The sequence below is a fragment of the Adiantum capillus-veneris genome, chromosome 23, assembly GCF_014529385.1.
Source record: "Adiantum capillus-veneris isolate H3 chromosome 23, ASM1452938v2, whole genome shotgun sequence".
Classification (NCBI taxonomy): Eukaryota; Viridiplantae; Streptophyta; class Polypodiopsida; order Polypodiales; family Pteridaceae; genus Adiantum; species Adiantum capillus-veneris.
In genome coordinates, this window is record NC_140953.1 from 73,474,199 (window position 1) to 73,488,147 (window position 13,949).

The window sequence follows — 13,949 nt, forward strand, 5'->3', positions numbered from 1 at the left end:
TGTAGCTACAATCTACATTAACACTCTGGAAGTGGCCGCAACACTTACTAAAGCGTACTACACCTATAAATAAGTCACTACTGTAAGTCACATATTTTGTCCCAGAATGCCAATCAACTCGTTGTTCCATGCCAGACATGCTTGAATCATCACATTGTGGTAGCTTCTCAAAAGCAATCTATCCATCATACTGTAATAGAAGCTCACAAACTTGCATTACTTCTCGAGATTGACTAAGGGAATTTGTAATGTTGGTTTGCAATAGAAGGAATCTAACGATATAAACAACAATTGCCTAGTGATGGATGTTGTCTTTGAGATCCTATTTGATAAATACTGGTGAAATCTTGGAACCGATGTTGCTTTCAATGGAGAAGTAGACGTAACAACCTTGTAGAACTGAGAAACCTAATGATCAATAGCATAAACATGCTCTCCCATATTATTTTCTCTATGCTCAAGCTTTACATGCTCTTGTGACAAAGTGAGAGGACCTGGCATGTTTAGGTGTGCCCAAAAATGTGCCACTAGTCTTTGGCCCAATAGAATAGTGCTACCATAGATAACTAAGGTCTTCTATCCTCTCATGTAAAATCCCTTTCCTCATCAACTGAAGCTTGGTTTTCCTTATAATTCTTGCCTTGCATTAAATGGGCAAAAAAATGTGCATATCTAAGCGGCAAAAGCATTGCATATTAGAACCATATATAAGTGCAAAGGGCTTTAGAGTTTGACACGATGGACCTTTTTTTAGGCTAATGGGCATGTTCTTTTTTATTGGGACATGTACGCCAAGTACTTTTTCTTGCAGGCTAGCGATAATAGTCAATGTCGAATGAGCCTAGATTAGTAGCTTTGTCACAAACTGCTGACGTGTCAAAGCCCTGAAGAAGGGAGCCAACTTGCAGATGCCGATCGACGGGCCTAAACCCTAAGAAGAACAAGTAACAAAAGAAGAAGTCCTACCAACTTATGGGGACCCCGTCCGATGGGGGCCCAGTGACATAAAGATATTAAAATAAAGCAGGATTTTGCGAATGCTATTATCCTTCCTGTTGCAGATACTTTGCTCGTCCTTTGAGCATGAGCCAGATTGTAGCAGCTATGCATGTGCTTGCACATTCTTGGACTAATGCCGACAGCGGCGAGGGATGCATGTATCCATCAGCCATTCATCACCTCTAGGAGCTTGAGCATTTTCCTTGGTGGATTGATATGGGTAGAGGTCATATCCTTACTAGAGAGAGAGAGAGAGAGAGAGAGAGAGAGAGAGAGAGAGAGAGAGAGAGAGAGAGAGAGAGAGAGTTACATGATCTGCTCTAAAATAACTTTAGTAATGCAAGTTTGTTACCAAAATCCAAGATCCAATCTTGAATACATGATCTTGAGTTGCATGATCTGCTCGTTTTTTTCTTCTCTCTAAAAAACTTGCTCGCCATCTTGTAAAACCCCTTTCTCAAAGCTTTGTGAAATTTTAATAGTGTCGCAGGTTTTGTTTCCAAAGCCTTTAAAAGGCTAAAAAACCCTCGTAGATCCAAGGTGTTAACATTTGGCCACGTTTTTTTTTTCTTTTTGCAAGGACATAAAAAAAATAAAAATCCGTATGGATCCTTTTCATACGTTCGTATCTATACAGATCGTATGTACGGTATGGAAAGAATCCGTATGTACGTACTGATCCAACCTTGTTTTCAGCCACCTTGTTAGTGTTTTGTGCAGCTGAGGGGGACTGATTTTGGATCAATTTCAGCCGGTGCACCTGCCCTTGCTAAGGAGTTTGGAGATCCGTTTGACGGGAGGCTTTGACGGGAGGTTACTTGACCCGGTTTGTATGTGTCTATGAAGGATTGCTTTGTAACCTTGGAGTGACTTGACGATGGCACCGAAGAAGAAGGAAGTTGCGGAGAGCTCTCATGATGGGGACATAGAAGAAGAATAAGACTACATCGACACAATTTATGATATTTGGAGTGTTTGCGAAAGGCTAGTCATAGCGACGAGTTTGAGGAGTTACTTGAGAGGAAGGTTCATGTGTTGCCGATGTTTCTATAGGATGAAAAGCTAGATGCCACCAACTACCAGGACCATAAGGTGCTTATGGAGGTGGTATTGGAGACCTATGACCTTAGCTTGATGGTGCACGATGAGATTGAGCACCCAAATGCTCCTACGGATGCGTCTCTTTCTTCCAAGGAGTTGGAGAAGCTTGCAAAGCTTCGACGTGTTTAGGATCCGCTTAATGCAATAATCCGGTCTTTCATGTTTGGAGTATAACTGATACTTGCGTCTCTTTCTTCCAAGAAGTTGGAGAAGCTTGCAAAACTTCAACGTGTTTGGGATCCGCTTAATGCACTAATCGGGTCTTTCATGTTTGGAGTATAACTGATACTTCAGAGATCGTGAACCTCTTGGAGAAAATTTTCAAGAAGATGACGCCTATACAGAGAGCTCAAATGGAGGTACTTTGGACCTCTGGCAATTAAAGTAAGCAAACGTGTCACTTTATTCTTGAGCAAATAAACCCATATTTTCTTGGAGAAGTCATCAACAAAGGAAACAAAATATGCAACACCACCCATGCTCTTTACGGGCATGCTACACACATCAAGATGTACAAGATCAAGACGATCAGATTTGTGAGAGACACTGGAGTAATAAGAAATTCTCACTTGCTTTCTATATTGGCATTCATTACAAAAATCAAGCTTTAAGCCCTTAGTATCAACATGAGGGAAAGAACATCGAGTCCTTTCTGGCTCATATGGTCTAATCTTTTGTGCCAAAGCTCCAAGTGAGAGGCAATCTCATCTATAGCAACAAACTTGCTTGGCAAGGTTTTGCAATGCAAGAAATAAAGTGTCCCCTTCTTTGTGCCTTTCACAATTTGCATAGCACCTTTTGTGAGCTTCCAAGTACCACCACTAAAAATGATGTTGTAACCGTGCATATCAAGCTGTCCAACAAAGAGCAGACTCTTCTTGATGCCACGAACATATCTGACATCATGCAAAACAACTCATTGCCCATTATCAAGTGCCACATGAGTTTTGCGTATTCTATCAATCGTGCAAGCATGATTATTTCCAAGATAAACCTCACCATAACTGCCTGCATCAAAAGTGGCAAAACACTCTCGAGATGGAGTCAAATGGAAAGAGGCACCTGAGTCCACTATCTAAGGTTGGGATAAGCCATCACTCATAGACAGCAAGGCTTCAATGACATCACCCTTGGTGATATGGATGTCCTGTGCATGATAAACATGGGCATCCATAAGAGACATAGTGGCATGATGGAGCTGATGGTTACATTGTCTTGTGGGTGACCACCATGGGTCTATACCTTGCACTTTCCTGCAAGGGTGAATATGGGCTTATCCTGGATTCATCTAGGTGTATCCATCAATGCTATGCATGGAGCTGACTTGTGGGTGACTACCGTGGGCCTATACCTTGCACTTTCCTTCAAGGGTGAATCTGGGCTTATCCTGGATTCATCTAGGTATATCCATAAGAGACATAGTGGCACACAAAATATCATCTATGTGAGACAGTTCCTCAATCACCACAGTGGAGGTTACATTGACCTTCTCCTTGCTCTTGGAACTATCAGATACATCTGCCTTGTCAGCCTTTGTCTATCGTTATCGTCCTTTATGGTGAAAGATTCAGAATTTGATGGCACCTTTTGACCCTATTCTTCCTCTGGATGAATCGGAAAGATTGTGGAGCCTATATCGGGCGCATGATCATTTTGTCTCTGCCTTGAATTTTTGTGCATTCAGTTTACTCTTTCCTCGTTCCTGTACATTGGGATTAGGATTATGCAAATAGCATATAGCAAATGCTTCTATAAGCCTTTGCCATGGTGGAGGAAACGACTCAAGATGATCTGGAGCAGTAAGATGCTTGTAAAATGTCGGCTTTTTCTATGGTGCTGCTTGCGTGCAGCTCTTCCACTTGGGTCTTCTCTGGCAAGGCACCATGTGACATTCTCTTTGTTCGGTTTGTGGTGTCTCTATTGAAACGGTTCCTCATCTATTATGGAATTGTACTGCCTCTTGCAATTTGCTGGATCATATAGCAGGGCTTCTTCGAGCTCGTTTCCCTTCTATGTCTTTTGGGAAACATTTTTGGCGGTTTTGCATTCTAGCTCCTTCTCTAAGAATATATAGACTGTTTTTTTTTTTTTTTTGTTGGCTCCCGTACTGGGCTATGTGGATGATTTGGTAGTTGGTTTGCTTTTGGTGAGTCGCCAATTCAGGCCTTTTCCTTTTTCAGAAAATATTTGCATCAGTCTCTTTATGGTTGTTTGTCTTTACAAGAGATTGACCCATCATTGTATGGCCTTCTCTCAGATGTGAACTTGGGCTTTTCTTGTATATGATATACTTTGTGGGTTTTCCTCATTTCGAGGTTTCCCACTAGTACTCCAAAATTGATTTACCAAAACAAAAGTGTGTAAAGCTGAAGGAACTTTCTCTAAGCTAACCAAAGGACTAAGCAGTAGCACAACTGGGCAAGGAAGGAGCGTTTGGACTAGTGTGATACCTGATCTTTATCACATTTATGATCTGCTGCTCTTGACAAAAATCTGAGTTAAAAGAGTAGATGCTAATAATGGAAACTAACAAGTGAATAAGTAGAGGCAGGTGGTAGCACGTCTCCCAAAGCCTTATCTCCAGGTTAGGCTGTCTATTCCGATTCTTGAGAGGTGTGGAGTTGCAAGATGCAGCATGTCAGAGGTGGTGTGATGGTCTCCCTTGGAGCTGCTGCTAGAGAGTCTAGAGATGTGGTGACTAGCTACGATGTTGGGCCAAGATCGTTACTACCTGCTGCTCTATCAAGGACGAGCATGGTCGTAGTGGTTAGGGGCAGCGACAGACCAGAACCCTCATGGCAAAAAAAAAAAAAAGTAGCTATAAATGACCGAATCTCTTGGTTATGGGTCACATTGAGATGTTGAAAACCATGGCAACAGCCTCAGTAATTGATTTTACGATCAAGGTCTGTATTTTATTATGTCTATGGTAGGGGCTCGATATTGAAGAAACAGGCACGCAGCAAATCATCAGTAAAACAAGATATTGTGTATCAAAGTATCTCTAATTAGTGATACTGCCATATACTAGGATAAGCGTATTTGGGTTTTACTCAAGTGTTATTCTGAAGAGTTTAATACCTATTCTATGTTTGAAGTTTTTAGCACAAGCGCATTCATAGCTTGGTACAAAGCCATTTATATTGCAAGCTCTGTGTGTCCTAGTTAGTGATGGGTAATTGTATCACCACAAGATTTGTAAACGAGCTCTAGGTGAGATTGTTTTGCAGATGTCTTTCTTGTAGTTAGAAGTGCAAGTGCATCTGAGAACACGTTGCATGATCAACTTCAAAAACATAGGCATGTGGTGCTCTCTCATTGGTTTTTTGGCCTGCCAGTTGCAAAAGCCAGAGTGTTTGGTTGTGTTTTTGCAGCTTTGGAGATAATGGAATGATGGGTTTAAGTGGACACCTTCATATCATTGTTTGCTCTTTAATGCTAAATCTTGAAATTGAAAAAACCAAGGCCCTTCTCTTTGTCTTTGCACTCATTTCTTTATCATCCCATCATTACCCCCCGCCCTCCCGTCCCCTCCCTCCCTTATCTCGCGCCCACATACACCCTTACAAATACACTTCTTTACCTTTGGGCAGGCAACCTTAAATTCTTTAACATTCTTTATGCTTGTTCTTTTTGCTTGTCATTGCTTTCTTGACATGAAGACTATGCCTTGCAGGGCATGCCTGATTGGGAGGAGCTTGTAAAGGACCTTCCTGATTTAGATACCTTGGTGAGCAAACTTGAAAAATGAAGTCATTGAAGCAGCATTGGCATAGGCGTCAGGAGTTGGCAGACTCTTATGTAATTATTTCTTTCTCGGCGTTGACAATGCTTCTGTCAGCTTAGGGTTTTGCGTGTGGTGGCAAGAAACCAGTTTTGGCAGCAGCAAGGTTATGGCTTCAGTTTGTTAATAGAGGGTGGTGCCTGTACATAACACTAATGTAATTTAGTCCCTATATTTTTTTATTATGCTCTTCATGTAGTCGCATTGATGGTGCAATTTATTGTCACATAAGTTGATGTATCTTTCCCTCTTACCACTATCGGGAATGAAAAATGCTATCATGTGGCATATTCCAATCCCAATAAGATGAGAGTATCTTCGCTATGTGCATCAAGAAAGGGCCATGCCCCACGAACCAATCGGCCAATGAGAGAGAGAGAGAGAGAGAGAGAGAGAGAGAGAGAGAGAGAGAGAGAGAGGAAAACAGGGAAAGAGAGGGAGAGGAAAATAGAGAGAGAGAGAGAGAGAGAGAGAGAGAGAGAGAGAGAGAGATAAGAACAAGAAGAAAAGAATTTTAACGCCGTAAGAAACCATCCCAAGAGACCTTAAATATCTATCCACACAGAGAGAGAGAGAGAGAGAGAGAGAGAGAGAGAGAGAGTTTCTAACGTCCATAAAATCCAGAGAGAGAGAGAGAGAGAGAGAGAGAGAGAGAGAGAGAGAGAGAGAGAGAGAGAGAATTTCTAACGTCCATAAAAGGCCGAAATCGGTCTATAAGAATAATCAAAGTACATGGTATCCGTAAAGGATAAAAGGTGCAAAAGTAAAAGTGACTATCTTGTATAATGATTGGGGGAGTAGGGAAGTGGTACAAGGGTGGGAGTGGAGCTCCAAAATTGAGGAAAAGATGCAATCCTATATGTCATGAGAAGAAATGTTATCCTATCTCTAGCTCCATCCAGAACCATAATCGAGGTGTATAATACATAATGCATGGGCGAGTAGGGTGTGAACAATCCACGTAAGATGGAGGTTGAATCTGCAAAAGCTCAAATGTGTCTCTCCTCCAGAGATCTAGAGTAGTGCCCGTGGATCTTCTGGATCTCTCTCTGGTGTAGGTGAGTTGCCCTACGTCATGGGTACATTCGAACTTGGACCTCCTCAGCCTGCTGTAGAGTCATGCCTCTCTGGATGGTCGGAGGTGGTGATGTTGCTATGGTCCTCTGCTCATCTCCCACAGCTGATGTTGTGTGGAGGAGGGAGTCTCGATGTTGTGCCTCTAGGAGGAAGCAGTCGACCTATCGTTGCTCTCTGGACCAAAAAATTTGATGTAGAGTGGGATGATTTGCAAACTAGGTCCGATATTTGCCTTTGATCTCCTCCTATGCTCTACATATGCATACATAACGCTTCTCGCTCTTAATCTCTGCTGTGCAAAATCTGCAAATGCTCTCTCCTTTGGGGACATGCAAAACTCTCCTTGCCTCAATCTCTAGATGGTGTGATGATACTGTGAGTTGTCCGATGGCGACCCGTGCTCTATGTGGCATGTAGATATCCATGTATCTCGGTCTCTGGATGAACCCATATGCTAGAATGGTCAGGAAGTGGTCTCTATAGTACTGCCTTTTTGTGGGAAGAGGCTCTCTGGGTGTGCTCCATGTCTCTGTGATGTATAGCTGCCATAGATCATGTCTGAGAACTCGATTCCTCTCGGTGTGTGCGAGGCGTAAATGAGGGGATTCAGGATGACACTGAAAAGGAGGCAGACCTGTGATGTCCAAGCCATGTGATGTAAACCACTCTATGACGTGAGTACCATGCCCTCGTGTCCCCCTCTTGATGCAGCTTAATCGATGCCTCAAAAGCTCTGCGGGCAAGTTTGTCTGGTGAGAGATCTCACATGCGTTGGATAAAGCAAACTGTTTGAAAGAGGGTCTCTACTAGCATCGGTGGTGCAACCAACTCTGCTCTGATGATGTCATGTGGTACTGAGGGTTTGCTGTGTAGCAAACGAGAGAAAATGATCTATGGGCTCTCTATCTGTGTCCAGAGAGATAATGATAGCCCTGGTGCCTACAGCAGCATACATCATGGCAAGTGTGACTAGGTCAAAACGACACCCTTTGGTACGGGGCTCTTGGAAGTGGGCCTGATGGCATCTACGCTCTAAGGTAGCCAGTGCTGCATATCCTCGTGTAAGCAGGTCTCGTGTTACTTGGGCCATGGAAAATTTTCCAGTGGTTCCAGTAAAAGTCACCCCCAAGTATACATACGAATCAACCACCTTGACCTGCCCGCCTGCTCCTGTGAGTATTGCTCTCCTCCAAATTGTCTTGGAGGTGTGGAAGATCATGACCTTGGTCTTGCCAAGGTTCACTGTGAGCCCTCGATGTGTGTAGAAATCATCCAAGGCTTGTAAGTGGCTGTGTAGTCCCTCCTGTGTCTCAGAAGCTAGAATGATATCATCAGCATAGAGCATAATATGGACTAGTATACCTGCTAAGTCCGATTCCTCTCTGCCTGCTCGTAGGATGTAATCTGAGATCTTGTCAATGTAGAGACGAAATAGAGTCGGGGAAAGAAGGCATCCTTGCTTCACACCAATGGCGGTAGCAATGGGATCTGAGAATCGACTTGGGCATTGCACTCTACCTACATGTGCATACAAAGAATGGATGGCCCATATCATCTCAGATGGTAATCTCTAGCTCTTGAAGGCGTTGAAAGAGTCTCTCTTTGGGGATGGTGTCAAAGGCTTTGCGGAAATCCACAAAGCAGTAGTAGAGTCTTCTTCCGTGCTTTCGCTTTATCGATTAAGCAGCGAAGCTTGGAAATGTGGTCGATAGTCGAGAAAGTGCGTCGAAAGCCTGCCTGTCCTGGTGCGTGTAGCCTTGATTCCTCTGCATATGTGCTAAGATTTGACTCAAGAACTCTCCCATATAATTTGGCCAATGTGTGACCAATCATGATAGTCGTGTAGTTCCTTGGATATAGGGTGTCGCCAGATTTTTGGATAGGCACAATAGTGTGCATATTCCACTCCTTTGGTAGTCTCTCAACCAAAGCAAGGTTGAAGAGACGTGCTATCAAGGGGGAGAGAGTGTCTGCTGCATATATCAGTAGGTGCTCACTCTGTAGTCCAATGTGATTTGCTGAGCGGCCATGCTGAAAGCGTCGAATGGCCCTCTCCACGATACTAGATGCGAAGAAAGTCGAGGTGATAGGTCGGGGATCAGATGGCTCTGGGATTAGTGGTTGCCCAAGTATCTAGTTTAAGTGCTCGACATAGTCATGCCAGATCTGGGGGTCCTCCAGGGGGGTGGTGGGGCGTGGCTCTCTCGGAATCCTCCATGCTGTGGCACAGTTTGTACTCTTGAGAAGGTGGTAAAGCTCAAGCTCGTGCGCCTCCTCAAAGTCTCGCGGTTTACGGCGTGTGATGGCCTTCATCTGTCACCTGACCTCTCTCTCGGCGAGCTCCTCCAAGACTCCTCGAGCCCGCAGCTGTTTGTAAAGATCTTTGCACTCCTTGTCCTACCATCGTTTTTGGGGGATCATCCCAGAGGGTAGGGGTCGTCTACTATGGGTAGTGTGTGGAAAGCAGCTGAGGGATGAGGTGTGTAAAACTGCAGAGAGTTGGCTAGTGAGTGTAGAGAGTGGTGTGTCTAGGTCGAGAGTGTAGATCCCCTCATATACCTGTAATGAGTAAACTCTGGGTAGCTCATGTGTGAAGTGTATAGTGGTGTGTGGGTGGAGGTGGTGTGTGTGAGATAGGTGAGCCAGTGAAAGAGAGGGCAAGATATGCGTAATAGGTAATGGTGGGATGGTGAAGGATGTGAGCAGGTGAGCTGCCTCCCTGAAGCCGATGATGTAATCCACTGTACTACCTCCGTTGGCTACTGATGGAGGTATACAAGTCAAGCCGTTGGAAGATGTCCATTGCACCATCCCATTATAAATAACAAGACGGCGCTGTGATCCCAGGCGAAGTAGGTGTCTCCCATATGGTGTGGGTGTGGTGGTATCTCTGAAGATCCTCTCTGCCCTTGTGTCCTCCATGGTGGAGAGTAGCTCTGGGTCGTTGAAGTCGTAAATATCACATTGTCTACTCTGTGTCCTGGCGTTGAAATCCCCCGTGAGGAAGACATCACCCAGTCTAGAGTACTCCATGATCTCCTCCTTGAGACATGCATATGGTGAGTGTGTATCGTCCTCCTCCTTTCCTCTGTGTGTATGAACCTCCTCTGTCTCTCCTCCGCTTGTCTGTGCAAACCTACATCCGCTGGGTGTAAAGTAGCAAATGGAAATGTAAAGAATGTGCTTCTCAGATAGCTCAATCCGTATCATCATGTAGCGTGCCTCTGGATCGCAGGCTACTATCTGTATCTTGCTATTAAGTGAGTGGCGATAGAGGATGTCTACTTTGACAGATCCTCTGGATGTGTTGTGTCGTGTACACTTCCTGTGTGTAGACTCCCATCGATAGTGCTGTACTCGGGGTAGACCTCTCTCTGAGCTCTGGTGTGTCTTTGTGAGTAGGACGATGTCTCTACCTTGCATCCCCTCTTCCAGTTGGGTGTGTTCATAGAGAGCCCTTGCAGTTCCAAACTGCCATGTGTATCTCCTTGTAGAGTGTCTCATAGGCCGCGAGTCCCTATGCTATGGCCTAGCCATCGATTATGACTCGACCATCTCTATATGAGGCCCTCTTTCCCTCCTTGCGGGCTTGGTGTACTCTAGGCATGCATGTGCACCGGTGTGCCACTTGCATGGGTGTGAGATCGTCATCTAGGTAGATGGGTGGTCCACCAAGCCCTCTCAAGATCACCCGTTTGCGAAGGAAAGTAGTCCGTGCTTCTTCGGAGAAGAAGTGTAGGATGAGGGCTCTCTTCCTTGTCAGGTCTTTACCCGCTCTCCAAGCTTTGATGAAAGGGGGTGGCTCCTCTTCATTATAGCCGAGTTTCTTGCATAATGTCTTTCCATCGGACTCGGGGGTGGAGCCTTCCTTTTCCATAATGCTCGTGATGCGGAGGTTGAGACGTCGGGCTTGTCTCACCTTCTCCTCCTCAAGCGTGGTGTGCACAATGAGGACTTCCTCCTTTTGTGCCTTCTCTTTTGCCTCCTTTTTGTTGTTCTTCTTCACTACCTCGACCCACCCCTCTTTAGTGGCTTCTAATTTGTCCTCGATGCTAGCGGTCAAAGCCTTGGTGAGTTCCTCTTTGAGGGCTTTCTTTCCCAATCATTTTAGGGCTATCTATCTTTCATTGCACACTAGGTAATATACTCTCTGTTGTGCCTTGAGCTTCCTTCGTCTTCTCCAAGCTCTGTTTGTGTTTTCCTGCAACCCTTATTCCAACAATTGGTATCAGAGCAGGTTGCATCCTCTCGGGCTTAGTGGCCAGTAGCTGCAATAATTGGCATGAGAGCAGGTTGCGTCTTCTCGTGCTTAGTCGCCAGCAGCCTGAACACACGCCTGCTCACTTTCTCCGATTTTTGTGAGCTTTGACAAGTGTTTATAGGTTGACAAATGTTTTGGGCATGCTCGAAGAGCTAGTCTGCTCAGATTTCCGATTTGGGCTCATTTCGGCCTCCGTTTCCACTACATGTAGTATTGCGTATGCTATTTCTTCATTTTATGCAGAAATTTTGTCACTGTCATTTTTTGCATAACAAGTCCCTTAAGGTCTTCTACGGTTTGTGCTATATAGTACGTGTCCTTCCTGCTTTCCTTCTGCTCTTTTCGGACAGTTTTCACATCAGATGCAACATTTACTATGGCTGACAACAACACAGATGTGTTCAAGATGTTTGATGCTGAGGATAGATTGGATGGGGACCATTACCCTATGTGGGCTTATATGATGCAACATGTTCTTGTGTCGAAGGACGTTTGGAACATTGTGCAAGGCATTGATGTACGTCCTGGTTCTAAGGATACATGCGATGTTGAGGATGTTGCAATTCTTGTTGCAAGGATTGCTACTATTAGAGTTGTTTTGCCTACAGTAGAACAAGCTCTTTGGTTACAGGATGCGCAGGCTCATGCATTGATTGCCTTGTCTGTGAAGCGTGATATTACTCCTCACATTTCTTCGGCAAAACAGACTTGGGATATTCTGGTTGGTCTTTATGTAAGTCGTAATGAGGCAAAAATTGCATTGGTTCGTAAAGAGCTGGAGTTGAAGATTATGCATGAGGAAGATGACATGGACACTTTCCTTGCTGGTGTCAAGGATATCAATGAGCAACTTTATTTCTGCAAGAGAAGTCATTTCAGATAGTTCCCTTATGCAGATTGTTCTTGATGCCTTGATAGATTCTTACCAAACTATTGCTAATACTTTGGAGACTTATGACCCAAGAAAATCCTGAAGTTGTCAAGTTTGATGCATTATGCACATTGCTGTTGCAAGCGTCACCTTTGAGAAAAAACAGGAACTAGACAATGTGCAATTGAATATGTTTTTATTATCTCTAAAAGAAAAGGTGGTAACAGTAACGCAGCCACTTCTATGGTTCTTTTGCGAGTGGAAAATCACCTGTTCCTAATGCTTGTGTTGACAACAATTCGTTTGGAAATTCTGGTGATAAGAGAAAAAAGAAGATGCGTTGTCATTATTGTAAAGCTAATGATCGCTTGATCAAGCAGTGTCCTAAGTGGAAGGCCAAAGAGGTTGGTTCCACTACTAATGCTAGTTCCACTACAAATGCAGCTATTGTTGAGCCTATTGTGAAAGGAGACTGTGATGTTGATGTTGGTGCAAAATGGGCTTTTAGTGCAGAGTGCAGTTATGATCCTGTTGTCCATGATGCATGCATGTCAGCTGCTGCAGATTCACATGTGTGGTATTTTGACAGTGGTGCTACAAAGCACATTACCTCACATCGTGATTTCTCCACCTCTTGAATCTGTCCCTCATAGGGATTCAATTACTTGTGTCAACAATGTCTCTTATCTAATTCAGGGACTTGGAAAGATTGTGCTTACTGCCGCAAATGGCATTTCTTTCACACTTGTTGATACACTATGTATCTGGGATCAAGAAGAATATTTTGTCTGTATCTGCACTTGCTGGACTTGGTCTTGTAGTCAAATTCGTGGATGACAGATGTACAATATATGATCTCAGTTTTGGTGATGAAATCGTTGCATCTAGCATTTTATGCCGTGGGTTGTATAAGCTTAAACTCCATCCTTGGAAAATCACCTTTACTTCGTGACTTTCATCGATGATTACTCCAGGCATGCATGGGTATTTTCGCTTAAAGCGAAGTCCGAAGTATTTATGTGCTTTAAACAATTTGTGGCTATGGCTGAAAATGTCTTAAAATGTACTATGGACACCCTTCATTCTGATTAAGGGAGTGCGTCAACCTACGCTATTGGAGGCATCTTGGCTCAACCTGGAGAGAACAATATGGATTTTCCAATGTGTTACTTCGGCCATTTTAATTAGAGCTGCAATGGAAAAATAGACAAATATTCAATATCATTAACAAAAATATATTCTCACAATTCAATAGTCTCATAGATACACAAAGACAACAGTCTCGTCCACTACATAACATGTCGTAGGCCCCTTAAAGCAAATCACACTTGATGCGAAAAACAAAATCACAATTGATGGAACCAATTGAACCACAAGACAAATGACTAAAGATAATTGATCCGATTGAAATACAAGACATGACTCAATGAGGTGAACCACCCAAAACCTAGATAATACACTTCAATACAAATGAAATACCCAGAAAACAAGACAAATGTAGATCACAAAAATGTTTAGTCCGGGAACAAAGATGGCGCAAGTTCAACAAGCGATAGTTGGACAAGATTAGGGTTTGTCTTCAAACGTTCTTTGAAAAATATCAAAATATCTGATGCATTTCTTTTAATTTCCTGCTCTCTTAACTTTATCCAATAATCTACTTTTATCTGAATGGCCCTCATAACATCTTGATCGGGGTGGTAAAATACTTCTTCTGGGAAACAAGATTTCCTACATGCTGGAATTGGAGCTGATCTCTTGAGACAGTTAATTCCAGTGTTAGAAGATTTCAGCTACTAGTGTTAGAAGATTTTAGACAGTAGACTGGACAGAAATCAGAAACAGGACTGGAATTT

At 43.6% G+C, this 13,949-nt stretch overlaps 1 protein-coding gene across 1 annotated transcript in view; it reads left to right on the forward strand.

Annotated features, from left to right (window-relative positions):
- The window catches only part of LPA1 (tetratricopeptide repeat (TPR)-containing protein), a 108,738-nt gene extending 102,662 nt beyond the window's left edge, over nt 1-6,076 (forward strand). Inside the window, exon 9 of the mRNA XM_086497226.1 lies at nt 5,777-6,076. Coding sequence (XP_086353352.1) covers nt 5,777-5,851 — 75 coding nt within the window. The 3' untranslated portion in view covers nt 5,852-6,076. The remainder of the gene's footprint in view (nt 1-5,776) is intronic.
- The last annotated feature ends 7,873 nt before the right edge of the window (nt 6,077-13,949 follow it).